Raw genomic sequence first — 21,474 nt, forward strand, 5'->3', positions numbered from 1 at the left:
CAGGGGGACAGGGAGAGCCCAGCACCTCCTGCTGCCCCTCTGGGGATCCTGACCAAGGAACAGGGGGACAGGGAGAGCCCAGCACCTCCTGCTGCCCCCTCTGGAGCCTGAGCACCTCAGCAGGGCACGAGCAGCCCCCAGGAGCCTGCAGGTGCAGCCCAGGCTCCACACAGGGACACCTGATCACTGACAGGCAGTAACACAACTAAAACACTCCCACGTTTGACTTGAAAACATTCTATTTAATTTATACAAATAACTACTAAATAGAAAAAGTAGATTAAAACAAAATAGTTATTTTTCTGGCAGAGTTTAAATGCATATTATATAGCTTAGAAGAAATAAAATGCATTTTCCCCACAGCATTCATGACCTAATATTCTAGTTAACTCCTCCATTGCTTTCCTTTCCCAGATCAGTGAGATGCCAGACGCAAGGTCCTGTGGGAAATGGCTATATATACGTTCCATATTCCAACTGAAAATATGGTACAGACCACACACCTACAAATGTGAAGCACTTAAAATGTGACTATCAAGTTGTAATATGATAATACAGAAAACAATTCATGTTTCAGGTTATATTGTGTTACAAAAACGTCTGTGTAAGAAATCATGAAAGAGGCCACATAAAAATAAGCTTTAACTTTATGCACTTATTTTACAGTTTAAAAAACTGGCAAGTGCACTAGTAATAAATAATTTGCAAGTTTTGGATAAACAAGAAATTCCTAATGTTCAGCATTATTGTAAACATCAGTACACATGTAAAATGCAGCTAAAGTCTGACAGTTACATTTTCAGTTTACCGAATTCTTTTCCTATTACTCAGGCATAGATCAATGCAGGATACAGCCAATCATATTTTTGGCAAGTCATGTCGTTAAAATTAACAGTGACAGTGCAAGTAAGGAATGCAAAGAATTCCTAGTGCAATAAAGAAGAGAAGCACAGGCAATATTGCTGATTAAAATTTACCACTTCCATGTGTTCACCTTGGGAGTGATTAGGAGAATTAAAATAAAATATTAAAAATTAAAAAAAAAAGGGAAAAAAAAAGAAACACAAAAAAAAAAAAAAAAAAAAAAAAAGAAAAGAAAAAAGAAAAAAGCTGTTCAAAGCCATTGTTTAATGCCCTGATCTTGTCTTAGGATTTCTCTGTCTTCCTTCAGGCCACCAGCTCAGCCACAGCCCGTCCGGCTGAGTCCCCAGCACCGCCCCGGCGTGGCCCGGGCAGGGCCCGGGGTCCCCAGCTGCTCCCCAGAGCTCCTGCTCCGAGCAGCCACGGGGACCAGGGCTGGGAACTGCCTGGCCAGAGCCCTCCGGGCCAGCCAGGTGCCTTCCTGCCGGGAGAGCACCACGAGGAGAGGTCAACAGTCAGCTTTCAGTTTGTCTAAGGAATTGTCAATTTTGGTCAAAGTCTTTTTGATGCGCAGGGCTGTCAGTCTGGCCGAGGGGTTCTGGTACCAGCACTCCTTCATCAGCTTGGCAAGGGACGTCAACGTCTGGGGAGGAACAGAAACCACACAGCACAGGGGTCACTCACAGATAACAAGCCAAGGAACCACTGGCTGGGGCCAAGCAGCCACACAGAAAGGACTGACTGCCTAATGAACACTCCACCTTCAGGGCTTCACACTAGTTATCAAACACAGAGCTTACATGTTTTGAAAAGCTCCTCAAGTCTGATAACCTGATTAAACCAAGAGCACAACAGGCCCGTGGGCTGACTGGAGTGACCAACTAGTGCAACTTTAAACAACAGCGTTGGGGTTTTTTTCTAATTAAGCAAACACTACACAGAATTTCTCTTCAATGAAACCAACTCCTGCAGATCCATGAAGGCAGCTGAGAAGGTACAGAAGTTCTGACTGTGATTTCATCATGCCCAGCAAGATTTAACGGGCTGGGCTCCCAGTACAGGGCTACAGGGCACAGTTCCACACCCAAACCTCAGAGATGGGCACTCTGCCTGCCCAACTCTACAGATTTCAAACTGACTTCCACAGCTCCAAGGGCAGCCTGGAGAGGCCAGGCTGATACTGATGAAGAAAAATTAACTTGAGCATCAGTCTTTCAAAAAGAGCAACAGCCCCTATCTTGTAGGCAGGAAAGGCCAGCATTCTGTTGTCTGTGCTTGTAGGCCACAGAAAGCCCTGGACCAGCTTCTCTCCCCTTCACCTCCCCTCGGAGGGAGAAGAGCCACTGGGAAAATCAGCTCTAAGTTTTTTGTAAACCATGTTCCTAAAAGGCCAGTCTGTGAGCAGCTCAGACCTGGCAGCTGTCAGTTTGCCCAGTGCCCCCCAAGCACATCCCACCCTGCCCAGATGACACTGCTGACGAGGCCATCGAGATCCTCCCCAGGGACTGACAACTGGGAAAGCTTCCGTGACAATGCCAGAGAGACCAGCACACACTGACCGGGTCTGAGAACCATCTGTTGGGAATGTTGGGCCTCTGCTGATCCACACAGACCACTTTCCTCATGTCTTCAAAACTGGGGTCGTTCGGAACCAAGTCATAAAAGGGTGGCTTGTAGTCTTCCACGATTCCTGGTGAGACACAAACAGACATCACTCAATGACTGTGACAGTGAACAGCACTTCTGCACGGACAGGGGGAACACAAAACCCACCTAAAAGGCACAAAAATACTTTAGAACTCAACCCTACAGTGTCATGCAGCCTCCGAACAACAGGACAACCCTCACTGCCCCAGGAACAGCTTTTTCTACTCAAAACGTTAATTAACTGGCTCATATTGCAAGTCCACAAAGTATGGGCTATACCCACTTTGCAGATGCTGGAGCTGAAAGGAGAAGTAAATCCCTTGCCAAAAGGCCATGCATGTAGCTTTCCTGCCTACCAAAAACTGGGATTTCTACAGATGGAAAAATGTAAGGTCTGCACTGGGGTTTCTAACAGGCTCAACACACACTTTGGTGCTTCTGTAATTCCTGAAAGAGTCCAGTAAGCATGTCAGCATCCACAGACCCTCAAGTTGGTGCTTCAAAGCATTTCATTCCCTGCTATGAAAACAGTAAAATCCCCAGGGTAACTGGCACCACATGCCATCACAAAACCAAACACCCAAGAGCCTGTGGCATTCAGGAGTTCAATGCATCTTCATAAAATCACAAACTGGTTTGGGTTGGAGGGACCCTCCAGCCCATCTCCATCCCCATAGGCAGGGACACCTTCCACTGTCCCAGGTTGCTCCAAGCCCCATCCAGCCTGGTCTTGAAAGGCACAACCTGGCCATGTCCTGGGGTTTGGCACTGAAACCAGAGTTTGTGTGTGTGCTGCCTCAGCCCGTCACCCACCCACAGAACACTGCCAGGCTGGAGCCCCTCTGCCTGCTCCCCAGGACACACGTGCAGCTCTGATTCCTCACTGGATCAGGCTCACCAGCCATCTGCAGGGAGCCCAGCCTTCTCAGGAAGCCAATTTACAAACTGGTGTTCAAAGACAGGCATCTGGGTCAGCAGTGTGGAAAAAGCCGGAGCTAATGAGGCCCTCTGTGTCCAGCAGGAACATCAAATAGCTGCTGCTGACAGAAATTCCACAGACTGAAATCTGCTGTCCCACAGCCAGACATGAAATCCAGAAGAATCTCTGCTGCTTTGGATACCCTGAAACTGAAAAGAGGTTCTCAATCTTTCCTACAGCAGTTGAATTTTAGTTTTCCTGTTCTGTTGGAGATGAAGATCAAAGTCCCATAGATATTCCTGTGCATACCCTGCAAAAGTCTGTAAAAGTCTGTAAAAGGGAAACAGCAGATTACAAGTGCCTTGGAGAACAGTAGGGTAATTTGGAGACCTGGCTACCCAAGCAAGTTCCCAGCCTGCAGTTTGCCTGGTGCTATTCTGACATGGACACAGGACAAGTGACATGTGCTGCGTAAAGCAGCATCACCCACCCTCCTCCTCAGAGCACTTCCCAACTGCAGCTACCAAATATCACCTGCTGGGCTGAATTCCTATCTTAAGCATCCACTCTAGTGTGAGACCTCATGAACACAACCCCCAGTGTGCCCTTGCTGCCACACCTGTCCTGCAGGTAAGGCCAGGGCCTGGCAGGAGATTGGTCCTTGTGTGTCCAGCCCACATCTGGCTGTCACAGAGCTCTGAACACACTCCCGGGGCATGAGGATATCACAGATGAACTTTCTCTCTTCTGGCTCTCATTCACTATTGTCATGTGCTCTTTCCCAAGCACGGGGCACACAGCTGGCTGCTGCAGAGACACGCAGTACTGAAGACAAAGGAAGCAGGCTGGCCTTTACTCCAGTGCTGCCTGTGGAGTCCCTGAGCTCTGTCCAGCCTGGCGGGAGCCCTCGGCGGTGCCAGGGGCCACTCAACCTCTGTCCCACAGTGTGTCCCTGCCCCGTGACATGCTGCCCTGGCCTGCTGCCCTGGCCTGCTGCTGGGGACACCCGGCTCCCCCAGCACAGCCCACGGCCTGGGCACAGCCTGGGCACAGCTCACAGCACAGCCTGGGCACAGCCCACAGCCTGGGCACAGCCCACAGCACAGCCTGGGCACAGCTCACAGCCTGGGCACACCTCACAGCCTGGGCACACCTCACAGCCTGGGCACAGCCCACAGCACAGCCCACAGCACAGCCCACAGCCTGGGCACAGCCCACAGGCCAGCCTGGGCACAGCCCACAGCACAGCCTGGGCACAGCCCACAGCACAGCCCACAGCCTGGGCACAGCACAGCCTGGGCACAGCCCACAGCACAGCCCACAGCCTGGGCACAGCTCACAGCCTGGGCACAGCCCACAGCCTGGGCACAGCCCACAGCCTGGGCTCAGCCTGGGCACAGCCCACAGCACAGCCCACAGCACAGCCCACAGCCTGGGCACAGCTCACAGCCTGGGCACAGCCCACAGCCTGGGCACAGCCCACAGCCTGGGCACAGCCTGGGCACAGCCCACAGCCTACAGCACAGCCCACAGCACAGCCCACAGCACAGCCCACAGCTCACAGCCTGGGCACAGCTCACAGCCTGGGCACAGCCTGGGCACAGCCCACAGCCTACAGCACAGCCCACAGCACAGCCCACAGCCCACAGCCTGGGCACAGCCCACAGCCTGGGCACAGCCCACAGCCTGGGCACAGCCCACAGCCTGGGCACAGCTCACAGCCTGGGCACAGCCCACAGCCTGGGCACAGCCTGGGCACAGCTCACAGCCTGGGCACAGCCCACAGCCTGGGCACAGCCCACAGCCTGGGCACAGCCCACAGCCTGGAGGTGACTGCTGTCACTCCCAGCACCCTCCTGCCCTCCTGGAGCCCCTTCAGGCCCTGGCAGGGGCTCTGAGCTCTCCCTGGATCCTTCTCCAGGTGAGCACCCCCAGCCCCCAGCCTGGCTCCAGAGCAGAGGGGCTCCAGCCCTGGCACATGTCCACAGCCCTGAGGTGACTTTAAGCCCAGCCTGTCCTGTGCATGCACAGATCTCACTGCTGAACCCAACACAAAGCACAGCAGCAGCTCCAGCCTCGCACAGGGAACAACGATCAGGGATCCTCTGAGCTTCTGGTGTCACTGTGGAACAAGAGCAGAGCCCTGGGAACAACCATGACAACTCCCAAGGATGTGAGCTGTGAGTGCCAGGCACCAGGTAAGTGCTAAACCAAGGGAGCACATTCCCAGAGCAGGGGACACTCTCCAGGGAACCAGCACTGCTCCATGTGAAGAGAGGCAAACTCAGCTTTGGGGACTGAAATCACATTCTGAGTACAGAGAAAATGCTGGCTGGGGCCTACTGCAGCACACAGACAACACACAAGTACTTCTATGTGCCAAAGGAGTTTCCTTTCACATTTTCCTCCTCATACTAAACAAGAAAATACCAAGAACCACTGCGTCACCTGGAAGATCATTGGGTAAGTTTTTAAAAATAAAAAAATTAAATTAGAATAAATAAATAAAAATTAAGAACTACCAGACTTAGCAGTCACATTAGAACAACTTCAAGGTCTCTGTGAGCTGAAGCACTAAATCAGGCTGAGTCACTGGAAGGCTGTCCACGAGCCCAGGAGAGCACAGGGAGCTGACGAGTGCCTCTGGCCCCCTAAGACACCACCCTGGCTTGCTCCTGCAGGCCCACTCCCAATGCCAAAGTCTCACTGCAAAGGAAACAGGGTTATCAGAGTGACCAGCAATGATTCCTACACAGCTCAACACACAGAGGCCAGGGAAGATGTTGACTCCATTCCAACCAGTGCAAGGGCATGGAATTACTTACAGCAACAGCCAGGAGTACAGAGCAACTGGTTCTGTGCAATTAGTGTCACCTGAAACTTCAGCTGTCCTGATGTGACCAATGCAGGGACAGATCTGCACCACCTTAAGTGTGTCCATGGTGGCACAGAGCTCACTCAGAATCAAATTCCCAGAGCATGTGCCTATCAGCAGGTAGGTCTGCAGTCCCATGAGCTCCATACCAACCTGGTGAAGCTGCCAGCACCATCCACCATTTCTTGTTCAAGAGCAACTCAGGTAAAGCCTCTGCCAGCTGCAGCTGCCGCAGCAGTACCTGTGTCCAGTACCAGAACTGTACCTGTGCACAGGCCAGTGCTACTTTCCAACTCGGTAAAGCAAAAGCAATCCTGAATTCTGATACCTTCTGCACTGCCTTTCTTTCTGTCTTTTATAGGGCTTGTCATGAGAAACTAACACCTACAAATATTCACTATGGTTTAATGACACAAGGAAGGATAGAAACCTGGTGATCTAAAATTTTAACTTAGCTATTTGATACGACTTATGTCTCACCAGGCCTTAGAATGAGCAGGGCACTCTGTTCTCTGCCTTGACAGCAGTGGCAGCAGGAATCCTCACTGCACCCAACACAGCAAGAGCTTCCCCAGCGTTTCAGGGATGGAAGCACTGTGGGGCCCGTTCCTGTGCACCCTGGGCAGGTGCCTGGCTGTGCACTGCCCCTTGGGGAGCTCTCCCAGAGCCAAGGGCAGCAGCCCAGCACTCACCGTTGCTGACCATGCGCCTGGCCACCTCCCAGAGCACCAGCCCGAAGGCCCAGATGTCCACGCGCTTGTAGGAGTCAAAGCAGTCGGCCTGGATGGACTCGTCCAGCACCTCCGGGGCCATGTAGCGCTTGGTGCCCACGCGGGGATTGTTCCCCACGTCCAGCTGGTTTGTGCTTTGGGAATGCATCACTGCAAGGCCTGAAGGACAGGAAAAACAAGGCACTGTTAGGTCCCCTTCAGCTGCAGCAGCACACGCCCGAAGGCCCGGGAGCAGCGACCCCGTCAGAGGGTTTGGGAAAGAGGAGCCAAGGGCCCAGCTGGCCAAAGACCAACAGGGTCAGCTCCAAACTTGCCAGCAAAACCAGCCCCTGGGGCCACAGACAGGCCCGTTATCTCCTAAGGGATTATCATCAAGCATTTTATTGCACTCTTGCAAAACCTTGTCATGAAGTGTTTTGCAGCCACTGGATGTCCCCAGCACTCCGGGCACAGATACGCAGAGGCCAAACAGCTGCTGCTTAGAACAAAACAATTGTACACAGCATTCAAGTTTATTTATAGACCTTTTGGGTAGGTGGATGCACCCGAACTGTGGGGAAAGGAGGAGAAAAACACTGCACGAAGGATACACACAAGTTAAAAAAATAAAGCTGGAAAACAAAAACACTGTATTTGCAGCAGCTTGAAAAATAAACATCCTCAAGCAGATCTAAAATGAGTCAGACAAAACCACTCTACCTGGTTTCTACTAATTACTAAACATTTAAGCAGAGAACATTATGTGAGGGACCAAATTACTGTAAATTTGGAAACACACAGAGCACTCATTTGGCCACGGTAAACAGAGAGCACTGCAAATTGAGGAGCAGTGGGTGCATGGCAGAGCCAAGCGACAGGGAGGGCAATGCAAACTCTCCCTAATTTCCTCAACAAATCTTCTAAGAATGACATATACTATTTACATTTAACAGGAGTTTATTTTAGGTGAACCTTAAAAGGCTTTTTACCTCAGTCCCACAAAAACTAACCTATCACCAGATCATTCATTTGCCTTTCTTTCCAAAGAACAGTCTGTTCTTTAACGTAATAAAAATTTGAAAAACACTTTTCTACTATTCAAATGCACTTCAAGATATTTCAAGCTGATAAGAATATGCTTATGGCCCCTCTAGAAAGATCACAGAATACTTTGGGTTGGAAGGGATCTTAGAGTTCATCCAGTTCCACCCTGCCATGGCAGGGACACCTCCCACTGTCCCAGGTGCTCCCAGCCCCAGGGTCCAGCCTGGCCTTGGGCACTGCCAGGGATCCAGGGGCAGCCCCAGCTGCTCTGGGCACCTGTGCCAGGGCCTGCCCATCCCCACTGTAAAACACTGCCTACATTTAATGTAAACTGACCCTCTTCCAGTTTCAAACCACCTCCCTTTGGCCTATCACGAGCACTGCTGAAATGTTTGTCCCCACCCTTCTTAGGGACACCTTATGTACCATCTCATGTCCCCAGACTGATGAGAAGTCTGCTCCCAGATTCAAGTATTTCTGTCAAATACTGCCACACACACTTTTATGTGCTATTTTAAATTCGTATTAGATTATATTATACAGTATGTATGGTTTATAGTTTTTCCTTAAAAAAAGCTTGCAACAGCAAACTAAGGTCAGAAACCACATTTCCTGGCCAACTCTGAAAACATCAGGACTTAAGAGAATACTTTGATAAAAATCATAAAACTTCACCCGAACTGAGCAAAATAGACTGCAGAGGCTGACAGGTCAAGGTTTGCAGCTGAGGGAGGCCAGTCAGCACCCCACACACCCAGGGCAAGCAGGGGGGCCAGTACAGAGTGCTGTGACCATCACAGGGCATCCCGGCTGCGTGGGAGCTGGGGAGCAGAGCCTGCCCACCAGGGGCTCTCCAGGCCTGGGGGCACTGAGCCCATGGCAGAGCAGCTCCTGCTGTCAGAGCCTGCCCTAAACAGGGACCCAGGGTGTGACAGGGCCCGTGGAGCAGCTCCTGCTGTCAGACACCAGCCCTAAACAGGGACCCAGTGCTGTGACAGGGCCCGTGGAGCAGCTCCTGCTGTTAGAACCAGCCCTAAACAGGGACCCAGGGTGTGACAGGGCCCGTGGAGCAGCTCCTGCTGTCAGACACCAGCCCTAAACAGGGACCCAGTGCTGTGACAGGGCCCGTGGAGCAGCTCCTGCTGTCAGACACCAGGCCCTAAACAGGGGCCCAGGGTGTGACAGGGCCCGTGGAGCAGCTCCTGCTGTCAGACACCAGGCCCTAAACAGGGGCCCAGTGCTGTGACAGGGCCCGTGGAGCAGCTCCTGCTGTCAGAACCAGCCCTAAACAGGGACCCAGTGCTGTGACAGGGCCCGTGGAGCAGCTCCTGCTGTCAGACACCAGGCCCTAAACAGGGACCCAGGGTGTGACAGGGCCCGTGGAGCAGCTCCTGCTGTCAGACACCAGGCCCTAAACAGGGACCCAGGGTGTGACAGGGCCCATGGAGCAGCTCCTGCTGTCAGAACCAGCCCTAAACAGGGACCCATGGTGTGACAAGGCCCGTGGAGCAGCTCCTGCTGTCAGACACCAGCCCTAAACAGGGACCCAGGGTGTGACAGGGCCCGTGGAGCAGCTCCTGCTGTCAGACACCAGGCCCTAAACAGGGGCCCAGGGTGTGACAGGGCCCGTGGAGCAGCTCCTGCTGTCAGACACCAGCCCTAAACAGGGACCCAGTGCTGTGACAGGGCCCGTGGAGCAGCTCCTGCTGTCAGAACCAGCCCTAAACAGGGACCCAGGGTGTGACAGGGCCCGTGGAGCAGCTCCTGCTGTCAGACACCAGGCCCTAAACAGGGGCCCAGGGTGTGACAGGGCCCGTGGAGCAGCTCCTGCTGTCAGAACCAGCCCTAAACAGGGACCCAGGGTGTGACAGGGCCCGTGGAGCAGCTCCTGCTGTCAGAACCAGCCCTAAACAGGGGCCCAGGGTGTGACAGGGCCCGTGGAGCAGCTCCTGCTGTCAGAACCAGCCCTAAACAGGGACCCAGGGTGTGACAGGGCCCATGGAGCAGCTCCTGCTGTCAGAACCAGCCCTAAACAGGGACCCAGTGCTGTGACAGGGCCCGTGGAGCAGCCAGCCCTGTGTGCTGTCCCACAGAGATGCCCAGCTCAGGCCCAGCCAGGCACCTGCACGGCTTTGGGTGGACAAAGGCAGAACTGGGCAGGAATGAGTGACATCCACTCCTGGGCTCTGTCACACAGCACTCTGAGCCAGCCACTGCTGCTCCTGCAGCTCCTGACCCTGCGGTGCCACAGCAGCCCCCAGCTCTGGATCCTCACAGGAAGGGACCAGGGGGTGGAAACAAGACAGAGCCTCATAGAAGGAAGGGCAGGAATGTATGCCAGAAGCAACAAATTCTTTGTTCATTTTCCCTTATGAAGGGGGAAGATAGGAAAAATGTGACAGGTATATGTCTGAGGAGTTCACATTTTAAAAATAGCTATTTTAACCACCATAAAAACTAATCAGGAGGTGTTTACTGCTGTTCTCTCTTAGAAAAATCTCTCAGACCTCTGAAACCTCTAGATAAATAGTGTAATATATTTCACTGTACCAGTGCCATGTCAATCAATGCCTGGACATGCTACACCTCCTCAGAGTGAACTACAAATTTATTTAAAAGCCAGTCTCTGACACTTTGTATTTTCAATTTACTGCTGCATTTATTACTATTCCCACAGCAAACTTCCAGAGGCCCAAGTATGTGGCTTTCATGTTTTCCCTGTCTGTACATCTCAAGTCCCTCAGGCACAAGTGACAGAAACTATGCAGTAGAATTATTATGTAAAAATTCCCATCTCCTGATACACTTTTTGCCTAGGCAATGGTGCCCCAATACAGTTCTACCACTATTTCCTCCCTTGTCTGCAAAGAAAAGCAAAAAAAACGTTACTGTCAGACATCCCTCCAAGGGAACAAGCCACCCTGCTGTGACTGCTCCTCAGCACCCGTGCATCGTGCTTCAACTCCAAACCAGCTTCTGGGCCCACAGAACGCTCTGCACGACTCGAGCTGACAGAGCTACGGGCACAGCGAGCACACGGCTCAGCCTGTCTGTGGGAGCACACACACTGTCTCCGAGATGAGGGCACAGCGAGCACACGGCTCAGCCTGTCTGTGGGAGCACACACACTGTCTCCGAGATGAGGGCACAGCGAGCACACGGCTCAGCCTGTCTGTGGGAGCACACACACTGTCTCCGAGATGAGGTCTAACCCCTGCATCCTCAGGGATCCGGGAATGGGATCGAACAACGGAAACCCGGGAAATGGCCCAAAAAGCGTGGCTGGGCTGCAGGCGCCACCTGGCGGCCGCGGCGGGCGCTGCGGGGAGCACCCGCGAGGGAGCGGCAGCGCCGGGGGACAGGACGGGGGTCACGGACAGGGGACACGGACCGGGATCGCTGTGGATCACGGACAGGGCAGCGGACAGGGACAGGTCACTGTGGGCATATGGACAGGGGACACAGACAGGAGTCATTGCGGGTCACAGACAGGGGACAGGACAGGGGCCCAGACAGGGCTCACGGGCAGGGGTCACTGTGGGCACACGGACTGGGGTCACGGGCAGGGGTCACTGTGGGCGCACAGACTGGGGTCATGGACAGGGGTCACAGTGGGCGCACGGACACACTGCCCCCAGGCCCACAGCACCCCTCGCTCCCTCAGCCGCAGCCACCCAGGCCCCTGGCTGGGCAGGAGCAGGGCTGCACTCACCCAGGTCGGCGATGCAGCACTGCCCGTTCTTCTTGACGAGGATGTTCTTGCTCTTGAGGTCGCGGTGGGAGATGGCCGGCTTGCCCTGCGTGCCAAAGATCTCGATGTGCAGGTGCGCCAGGCCGCTGGCGATGGACAGCACGATGCGGAGGCAGCTCACCGTGTCCAGCGTGGTCAGCTGCAGGTAGTCATACAGAGAGCCCATCTCGTGGTAGTGTGTGATCAGCCACAGCTGCGTGCTCGAGTTCCTGGAAGTCATATCGGACGCAATAAAACCTACAGGGAGAGGAAGAAGGAGAAACAAGAAAATGAACGGACAGAGCTCCTTCAAGACTCCCCGAGGAAAGCAGCTCAGCTAGGCAGAGCAGGTGCTTATAATGCCAAGGTGGTGGGTGTGACCCGTACAGCCCATCCACCCAGTATTTGTGACAAGGTGGATCAGTGCTGCTGGCCCCTCTTGCAATGCACAGCCTGTTTAATTACAGCTGTACTGCGGACAGCTGCAGGTACCGCTGTGCTGAAAGCAAATGTTGGAACTCCAACTCACATCTATTCACAAGAACCCATTTACATATTTGTTAGTCACATCAAAAAACTACTTGTTAGGACCACACACTTTAAAAATATTTTTATTTTTCCTTCTTTTTGAAGGACCTGGGGGTGGGGAAGTTCCCAGTCAAGCAGAAAGACCCCAAGTCATAGCACATTTGCTGCTGCCCACTTGAGAGGGTCACACTGGAAAGCAGAAACACCTCAAACCTCAAGCCAGGAATAACCATTTCCATTTTTAGAGTCCACAGGCAGCTAGTACAGGCTGCTGAGAAAACGGTCAAATGTGTGGCCCAACCACAATGATCTTCTATGAAGAAACAGAGAAAATTTCCTGTTCAAAACTCATGACCTTAAGAACTGCCTTCAAAAACGTCACGTCTTAAAACTGAACCCCAAATTCAGGGCAAGCTCCCTTCCTGTCACCTCTGCATATATCCACACAGTGACCTCAACAGCTTTAGCTGGGAACAACAGAAGTTTTATTCCCAAGTCAAAGGAGCAAATCATGCTTATGAAAAACTCACATACATTTGTCAGAAAGAATATCCACTGCCTTGTGCTCAATGTGACATTTCTGTAATCTGTGATATTGTTTAATATTGCATCTAAAAAAGTCCCTAAAATAGCCAACAAATTTGACAGTCATCAAGAAAGTCTAAACACAGGCAGAGCACCAAGGAAAATATGCAATGTAATTTCAGCCAAGTCACTTGCTCTCTTGGGAAGGGAAGTTCAATAATTCACATTTCAGGAGTCCACTAAATTATTTTTGTAGTAACAAAGGAACTGCTTCAGGAAACACACAGATGTCTAGCAGGGTGAGCTAGAGAGCCAGGGAACGTTCTCTGACAGGAAGCAAGAATAAGGAGCCAAAGGAAAATTGATTGAAGACAGATCTTGGGTGAGGCAGCGTCAGCACTCAAAATGTGCTGCTGCTTTTATTTGCAGAGGTGGCACACCAGTGACAGAAGGGCACGTCTATCAGGAATCAAAGGGCTGCTTAAACCTCAGACATGGCTCAACACAACAAAGCCACTTTCCCAGTTCTCAGAACCAAGCACATGAGGTATGAGTGATGCACAAGGTTCATTTACTTTCCTATTTACAGGGAAAAAGATACATCATGCAGCTATAACTGAAGTTTAAACACCAAAAGAGCTTACTCTCACCCTGAGCAGAACAGTTAAACAGAAGAGAATGCTGGATTCATATTACACTGTACTTAGCCATAAGGAAAAGTATTCAAATCCCTAAATCTCATTATAAACTCCTCCCCACCTTTTCTCCCTCCATTTCTGCAGGGAAACTGAGATTACAACCGGACACAGCTCCACCAGAGCGTCCAGAACTGACACACTGGGCAGGACTCTGCCATGAGAGCTGCAGGAGTCAGTCCCTTCCACAGGGCTCTGTGGCACCTCCACTGCTTTCTGTGTGCTCAGCTGCCAACACCTGGCTCATCTGGCTGATTAAGTGCTTCCTGCTGGAATATTGCAGAGCAGCCAGTCACAGCTGCTACGACACATTCCCCATTTGAGACTCAGCCCCTCCTGCAAGTCTCTCCCTGAGAATTTCTCTTCAGCCATTTCTCACAAGAACCCAGAGACTGTGAGCTGCCTGGTGAGCGTGCAGTGCTTCACAGGTGACCTGTCCAGGTGACTCACCTTTACACCAGACACACCAGGATACAGAATGTGCTTGTCCTACTTACCTAAAATATTCTCATGCCGCAGCAGTACAGTGTTGTACAGCTCAGTTTCCCTGAACCAGGACTTTTCATCCCTAGAAGAGAAGATCTTCACAGCAACATTTTCTCCTTGCCACTGACCCCTCCAAACTTCTCCATAACGGCCCTTTCCTGGTGGGGGAAAAACACAGGAGAAGCTGTGAACTAACAAACAGCCTTCAGCAGGCAGAACGCGACTGTCATGAACCAAGCACCACACCTGGTGTCTGATCTCCCCTGCCTGCACTTCTTGCCACTGGAGCCAGCTGTGCTCCAGCACCGCTCATTTTCCCTGGCTGCTTTGCCTGCAAGCCCTGGGAGTGTGGATCTCCCCTCCCTGCACACCAGTGCAGCACGAGGGGTTTGAACTGGGAGGTGTCACCATTCACCACCAGCAATCAAAGTGCTTTTGCAGCTGAAGGGACTTAGGCAGCACGTGGCAAGGTCAGTGTGCACAACACAGAGCTGTGAATTCTGCAGCAAGGAGGACAGGAAGGAAATGTAATGCTGGGGATACAGCCCTTACATTTCTATTCCATCATCACTCCTTGCAAAATGATGATTTAAAGAAAACAAAAACCCAAACCCATCCACAAACAAAAAAAGGATTAAAAACCACCAGCCCCACCAAAACCAAGCCCTTTCCTGTGGAGAGCAGGACATACTGTCTGCAAGCCAAGCTTTTTACCCCAATAGCTTCCTCACCTCTTCAGTGCCTGCACAGCATCTTGGCTCAATGTCAATGCCCCCAGGTATCTTTGACCCAAATGCCTCCTAAACTCAATTAACACTACTCAATTAATAATAGAAATATGCTGAAGAAAAATGTAATGAATCCTTAAAAGTAACACTAAAGCTCTACAAAAAAACGAAAGAGGCAGAAGACACTGACCTACACACTCCACAAGTGTGATCTGGCGAGCCACCGTTCTTTGCACCAAGAAAGGAAGTCCAGAGCCACTTCCAGATGTGCAGGAATGGTCCAACAAATCCTGTGCAGAAGGAAAAGCACAAGTTTAGGACCCATGAGAAACCCCATTTTTCCCTGTTTACATGCACCAAGGACAGGTTAGGTTAAAGCTCAGGGGTATCTCTGTGGCTCTGGGGATGCCATTTGGTCACTCAGGGTCAGAGCATTTGTTTAGTCAGTCATTATTTCTCTAATAAGTGGAATAAATATATGACAACAGCTGTCTGTGCACTGGAAGCCCACTCCTGGCATAGCAGCTATCCTCTGTCATGAGATTCTGCCCTTTTTCAGCACTTCACTCTTCTTTTACTTACCTTATGTCCTCTCAGTTCTGTTTCTGATACCTATTCCAGCTTGGTGCCGGCATTTAAAACCAAAACCAGTTTTCAAATAAATGAAGTGAAGGGATTTTCCAGCATCACCTACACAAGATCTGCCATTGATACTCCAGAAAAAAATTCTGTAACAAATCTTTCTTAAAAGCTTTATCAGTTTCTGGTATTTTTAGTGCATAGAAAGCAGACTTTGGGCTGTAAGCTTATAATAAACATGAATAAGATACTGATAGAATGTTAAAATCCCATTAGCCTTGTAAAATGCTAATGCCCAGCTACTTTTACAGCCAGGAGTTTTGTATTAGTTCAAAGCATTAACTATTGCTGGACTCTTTATTTACAAAGGAAAATAGGATAAAAAAGCCTAAGTGTAATCTACTTTCTATTATTTCCAGAAAACTGCATTGCAGCACTTGGACCAGATATCCATGAAATCTCATTTCTTCTACGAACCTCTTAACGAGTGCTCAAGAAAAAGAATCTGGGAGTGACAGAGACTACTTTACTTTTTAACCCAAACTAAGGGCTCATTTTCCTTCCTGCTTGCATCAGAGGCAAAACAAAAGCAACAAAAACAAAAAAACATCCCCAAACTTATCTACAGCAACTGTAAAAACAAGATTTGAAGAGGCCAGAGCTCCTTCCACTAAGCAGCTTAGGGCTTTAAGCACTTGCTACACTGCAGAGACTAATCCTAAATGTAAACTTATCTAATGTGTGACAAAACCAGTGACTTAAAACACAATGGACAAGAAAAATCTGGAATCTAGAAGACTTGCTGCTTAGATGAACGTTTAGGCACAGGAGCTATCAATTACATTCTGTGCCTCAGCCATACTGGGAGGCAGAGCAGCAGAGCTGGCACCGTTCAGCACTGGCTCACAGGGTCTGACAGCTCCCAGCTTCTCCCAGCTCTTTGAAACAAAATTTTGATTTTTTTTTCTTCACAGGTTTTATCACCATTTCCAAGTAACATTAAATAACTAGAAGTACAAAAGGTCTGCAAATGGCTTGAAATGGTCTTGCACAGATAAGACAGAGGAGGTGGTAAAAGCTGGAAGTCAGTGCTTAAGGACAGATCACCAGCTGCACACATGCCTGGGCCACGGTGGATACATCAAGATTGGCTGTTTCAAACCAGTAACATGGAATCAAGCTTTGTGGGCTCATTAAACTGAGCCAAAGGCATTAGAGAGCCAAAAAAAAAAAGGAAAAACAAATATCAACAGACACAGGGCACTCTTCAGCCTTGCAGTGAAAGCACATTACAGTGGGACAGCACCAAAATAGAAAATGTTTTCCAGCCTCTTAATGTTAGGGGCATTTTATCTCAGCAATGCAAGGAGAAGAAAACTCTGCATTGCTTCAGAAACACACTCCATTTGCCCGAAGCTTTACTTGCTCTGCTCAGATAAAGGGAGGGACAGCTGCTGGGACATTTGTGCTCTGGCCTCAGGGAAGGGGGAAAGGACAGTCACCCTGCAGAAAGGGAACACTTCCCAGCTCATTATATTTTCCAGAGACCGCATGTGCAAGAGCATATTTTGAAAACTGAGCTTTGAGTAAGAATTGCACATTTCTTAGAACTCCCGCTGCCCTCCATCAGCAAAACGTCACTGATATCCCAGCCATCCCAGAGTCCTGCTACTGAGATCATGGCAGTCAGGCCTGAAGGTTTTAAACATCAAAATTATTTGTATTTTCCTTCTCACCTAGCATCACATCTTTTCCAACCCTTCAGGCTGTTGTATATCACACATGCAGCACAGCTCTTCACCTCTCCCATCACTTGAGGCCACCCAACAGCCAGGCACGCTGTTTGGATGTGCTGACACTGTTCCCAGGAACACCAACAGTACAGAGCCATTCCCCAGGTCAAAGGACCCATACTTGCCAAACCCATCTCTTGGTTAAAATTCATCAATACTACAGTTTTGGGAGCACAGGAGCGGCACCACTCAAGTCCTGAGGCCAAGTGGCATCCATGGCAGCAAAACATGCTCTTAGTGCTGTGGCCACACAGAAGGAGGAAAGGGGAGTTTGGAAGAGAGGAAAACTCACACCCTGCACACAGGTGGGTCACTTACTGCCAGCGTGCTGTCCCCCACGTTCGAGGCAATGAGGCCCTCGATTGTGCCATACTCTGCATCCCTAGAATTGAGCCTCTCCATGTGGTTCTTCTGTATTCTCCGTATGATCAGCACAGCAACTGCAGAAAAAACTATCAACACTACCACAGGAGCCAGGATAACGATGATTAGTGTTTCCATGCTGTAACCTGCAGCCTCTCCTTGAAAGGTTTGCCCTTGGAAAAAAAGGGGGGAAGGGACAAAGCGTGAAAAGAGAGAAAAAAAAATTTTGCAGATTCCCAGAGAAAGTCTTTAAACCCATTAGGACTGGCACCAACCCTGACCCTGGTGCCCACCCAGTGTGACAGAGAGGCTGTGCCACAGCCAGGTGTGAGCACATCTGCATGGAGGATGCACTGCCTGGGAACAGCACAGCCCCCACCTGCACCGAGCCACTTCTCACAGGCAGTGCCTCCATCCTGACCCCAACCCCACAGTGCCACCCCCTCACTGCCCCACCACACGGACCAGTCCACCCGTGGGCATCAGGAGTGGTGGCTGCAGGCCCCAGGGTGGGGAGCAGGGCACAAAGGCACCCTGTGCCCTCCTTCAGCCAGCACTGGAGCCATCTCTCTCCCAGCAGGGCAGATCAAAGCCAACCCCCCTCGTGTGTCAGCATGCACGCCTGCAGAATTCAGCTCTCACCTTTGGAAGAGGGCAGCTGGGCAGTGATGTTCATGTTGCACAGGTGCCCCTGGCAGCACTCCACGGCCTGGTTGGGGGACGGGGGTGTTTTGCAGGTCATTTTCCTTTGCTCATAGACCTGGAAGCAGCCCTTCTGGTAGACCTTGGCCCCGTCATTAATGCTCAGGGAAGCGAAGCAGCGCTGGCCTTGGCACCGATCCCCGTTCCCACAGGAGATGCCTTCACACACACATTCGTAGGGGACCATCTTGAGCTTCCGTTCATCATCTGCAAAAGGGAAGAGCCCAGGAAAAAACATCATCCTGCTCTTAATAGCTTCAGTTAGAGGTAACGAAATCATAAGACAATAAAATCTGCTTAAGGGAAGTGATATTGTTTTCAGGTAGTGCTGAAGAACCACTAAGTAGGAGGTAATGATTCTAATTCAGCTATTTCAGCATGACAAAGATATGCCACAGCAGACACAGAGATCTCTCTCGAGTAAATTAAAATATAAAACTGAGAAAACCAAGTGACTCCCAGAAAGCCTTTACTCAATGTTTTCCAAAGGCTGCTTATGAAGAGAACAACCAAGAGATCTGCAAATGAACCATTCCTTCCTTTCCATGGCAGTGGAAATAGTATTTCCTTTTCCTGAAGCAAACCTTAAACACACTGCATGTCACAAAAGCTCCACGTGCACACAGCAGTGTAAACCAGTTACAGAAGTCACTTTGCAAAGCCAACGGCTCACTGGAGCAACCATGGAAGAGTTACCAAACACCACACTGGAAATTCTGACCCCACACAACACTCACCTTGCCAGCTCGGAGATGGGAACGCCATCACCATCAGTACAGGGAGAATCATAACTCCATCAACCACCCTGGAGCTGCAGAAAGGAGAGACAAGAGAGTTCTGAATGCTTCCACTGCTGTCTAAAAGTGCAGCCACCCCAAAAGCAGTGTTTAGCCTTTCATCAGTTCCTTACACAAAACACAACCCAACGTTGATTGGACTCCTTTTTAACTCTTGTTTCCTAAATAATTTCCTTCACTTATAAAATTCATGCATTTACTGCAACGTCTTTTTAGATTCACAGAGACATCACATGCAACTACCATGCAGGTACAGAAGCTTGTAATAGGGAAATATGAACTCTCCAGTATCAAGCAGGCATGCAATACAGATCATATATTCTTTGAACCAGTTCCTAGAAAGTTAAATTATTGTTAAACTGAGAAGGTGGTCTGTAAAACTGTATTATCTGGGCTTTGAAGGGAAACAGAGAAGATCTCCACTCAGAATAACTTCTATTAACCAGCAAAAACCATTGCTGGATGGCAATGGAAAAAGACTGAGATGTATTTAAGGAAGATGCTGCTCTCTGAAGAGCAATTTCCCAGTTTAAGTTGCCTCTCCCAGGATTTTCCTTTCAATGGCTCAAGTCCATTTCCCTGCTGCTGAAGACAGGTAACTACACCTCGTGCAACAGTCCTGGCTGATTCCAGCATAAAGCAGAGGCACATGCTCCCTCTAAAACAGGAAATAAAGGAGTGAATTTGCCTTTGTATTTCCAATCTTTGCCAGGATACTTGGTCTTCACAAGAAAATACAGACCACTCTTTACTCCACTTTTTACTGCGAAACAAGGCTTCTGAAAAGAAACTCTTCTGCAGTTTCTTAGGGTTTAGCCCAACAGACCTGGCTGGTGACTCAGAATGGTTTGTCTGTCCTGTGCTGGTTGGCTCCTGCAGGGACTCTCTGGCCTAGTCACATGGAACAAAATGCTCCTTATGTGCAGGTATTTGTCTTCATTTTTCAGATTGAATTCTAATTGAAGCAGATGAAAATTGAAAATAAATCTGATACTGCCATTTTCCTTTCAGATCTCTTCTGTTGTGCCTTTTCAAATCATCAGCACTTCTTAAGTGCTCAGTGATGAAAGCCAAGCCATTACTTCTGTATTTATTTCCAGTAATTGATTTGTCATCAGTTAAAATTATCAGAGATTTCTGACCCAAGTACCCAGTTTTCACCTTCACAGAAAGGCCCAGGCAGCGCTGACCACCTCACCTCCCAGAACAACACTCTCCCTTCCAAAGACCCATTCCCCAAGGAAGCTCCCCCCTTGTCCTTGATGCAGCCAGGCACCCGTAACCCCTGCTGATACCTGACCCTCAACACTCGAGCTGAACACGATCAGACAGGGCTAAGAGCAGGGGCAGGAGCAATCCATGGAGGCAGTCTGAAGCAGAGGAGAGCTCTCCCAAGGAACCATCAGCGGCCCAGTGCTCCAGATCAGCTCAAAGGGGTCAGTGCCCTGCTCCCGAGGCAGGCTGGTGTCGGGATCCCTGCTCTGCCTCGGGCAGAACAGCCTGGAGCAGCCCTGGCCCTGTGCCCGCTCACTCAGCTCAGCAAGCCCAGACAGAGGCGGCTCCTGGCACCTGCCTCCTCCTTTGCACACAGGGCACCTCAAAGAGCCAAAGCCACCCCAGGGGCTGCATGGATGGGAGCAGGGGACAGGTCCCCCTGGAGAGCCCTTCAGACAGCAGCGACACCCAGCTCAAGGAAAAGCTGCTTTAAAAACACAAACCCTGAGTTCAGCACTGCTGGGCAGCTCCAGAGCTTAGCCAGCAGCGCCGGCAGCTCTCGGGCACAGCTCTCCCAGGTAACTCAGGGCTGCAGCCCCGGGCCCAGGTAAAACCAGCATGGGTTGTTTGGTGCTGGTGGGAGCTGCCCCGCCTCTGACACACCCGGGGCGGCCCCGAGAGCCCCATGCCTCCACCCTCCTCACCAGGGCATCCCCCTTGGCCGCTCCAGCCCCTCTCCTGCCAGAGCTGGCCGAGGGGGAGCCCAGCTCTGCTCTCCAGGGAAGGAGGCTGAGCACACGGACCGGGAGCTGGCCACAGTGTGGGACTGAAGCCACGGGAAGCATGCACCAGGCCAAACACCCGGAACACACTCCAAACACCCAAACACACTCTGCTGCTACACGGACTTACCTGGTGTCTTTTCAACCAGTTTACTGGAATTACCAAAGAAACAAATATGCACAAGTATATTTGTACACGTAAGCCCCTGCCCTGTATGTCTCAGGGGGAGGATGAGGATGGCAATTAGACCGACGCCCCCAAAGAGGCAAACAAACCATACTGGAATTTTAAGAGATTTTATGCATTCATACCACGCATGGTCCTCCCAAGGAGAAAAAAAAAGCCCAATACTTCCATTTAAACCCTGCTTCTATGAAGCTGCTCTTCCAGCTGTTCATTTTCCCAAAAAGCTCAAGGCATATCTCATCTGCCTTTGCTGAGAAGAGCTGTGCACATGTGCAGCAGCCTGTAACACACCCACCCTGTGTCCTCAC

General features: G+C 50.6%; 1 protein-coding gene across 3 annotated transcripts in view; it reads right to left on the bottom strand.

The window, feature by feature from the left end:
• Positions 1-221: 221 nt before the first annotated feature.
• The window catches only part of ACVR1 (activin A receptor type 1), a 46,344-nt gene continuing 25,091 nt past the window's right edge, over positions 222-21,474 (bottom strand). For all 3 annotated transcript variants that reach the window (XM_071435548.1, XM_071435547.1, XM_071435546.1), the window contains exons 2-10: positions 18,923-18,996; positions 18,126-18,392; positions 17,439-17,656; positions 14,939-15,038; positions 14,032-14,178; positions 11,769-12,044; positions 6,995-7,192; positions 2,421-2,551; positions 222-1,504 (exon numbers count right to left, since the gene is read on the bottom strand). In XM_071435548.1, coding sequence (XP_071291649.1) covers positions 1,370-1,504; positions 2,421-2,551; positions 6,995-7,192; positions 11,769-12,044; positions 14,032-14,178; positions 14,939-15,038; positions 17,439-17,656; positions 18,126-18,392; positions 18,923-18,974 — 1,524 coding nt within the window. In that variant the 5' untranslated portion in view covers positions 18,975-18,996 and the 3' untranslated portion in view covers positions 222-1,369. The remainder of the gene's footprint in view (positions 1,505-2,420; positions 2,552-6,994; positions 7,193-11,768; positions 12,045-14,031; positions 14,179-14,938; positions 15,039-17,438; positions 17,657-18,125; positions 18,393-18,922; positions 18,997-21,474) is intronic.

Source organism: Agelaius tricolor, unplaced genomic scaffold (assembly GCF_023055355.1).
Source record: "Agelaius tricolor isolate 1412-34295 unplaced genomic scaffold, bAgeTri1.0.p SCAF_10, whole genome shotgun sequence".
Classification (NCBI taxonomy): Eukaryota; Metazoa; Chordata; class Aves; order Passeriformes; family Icteridae; genus Agelaius; species Agelaius tricolor.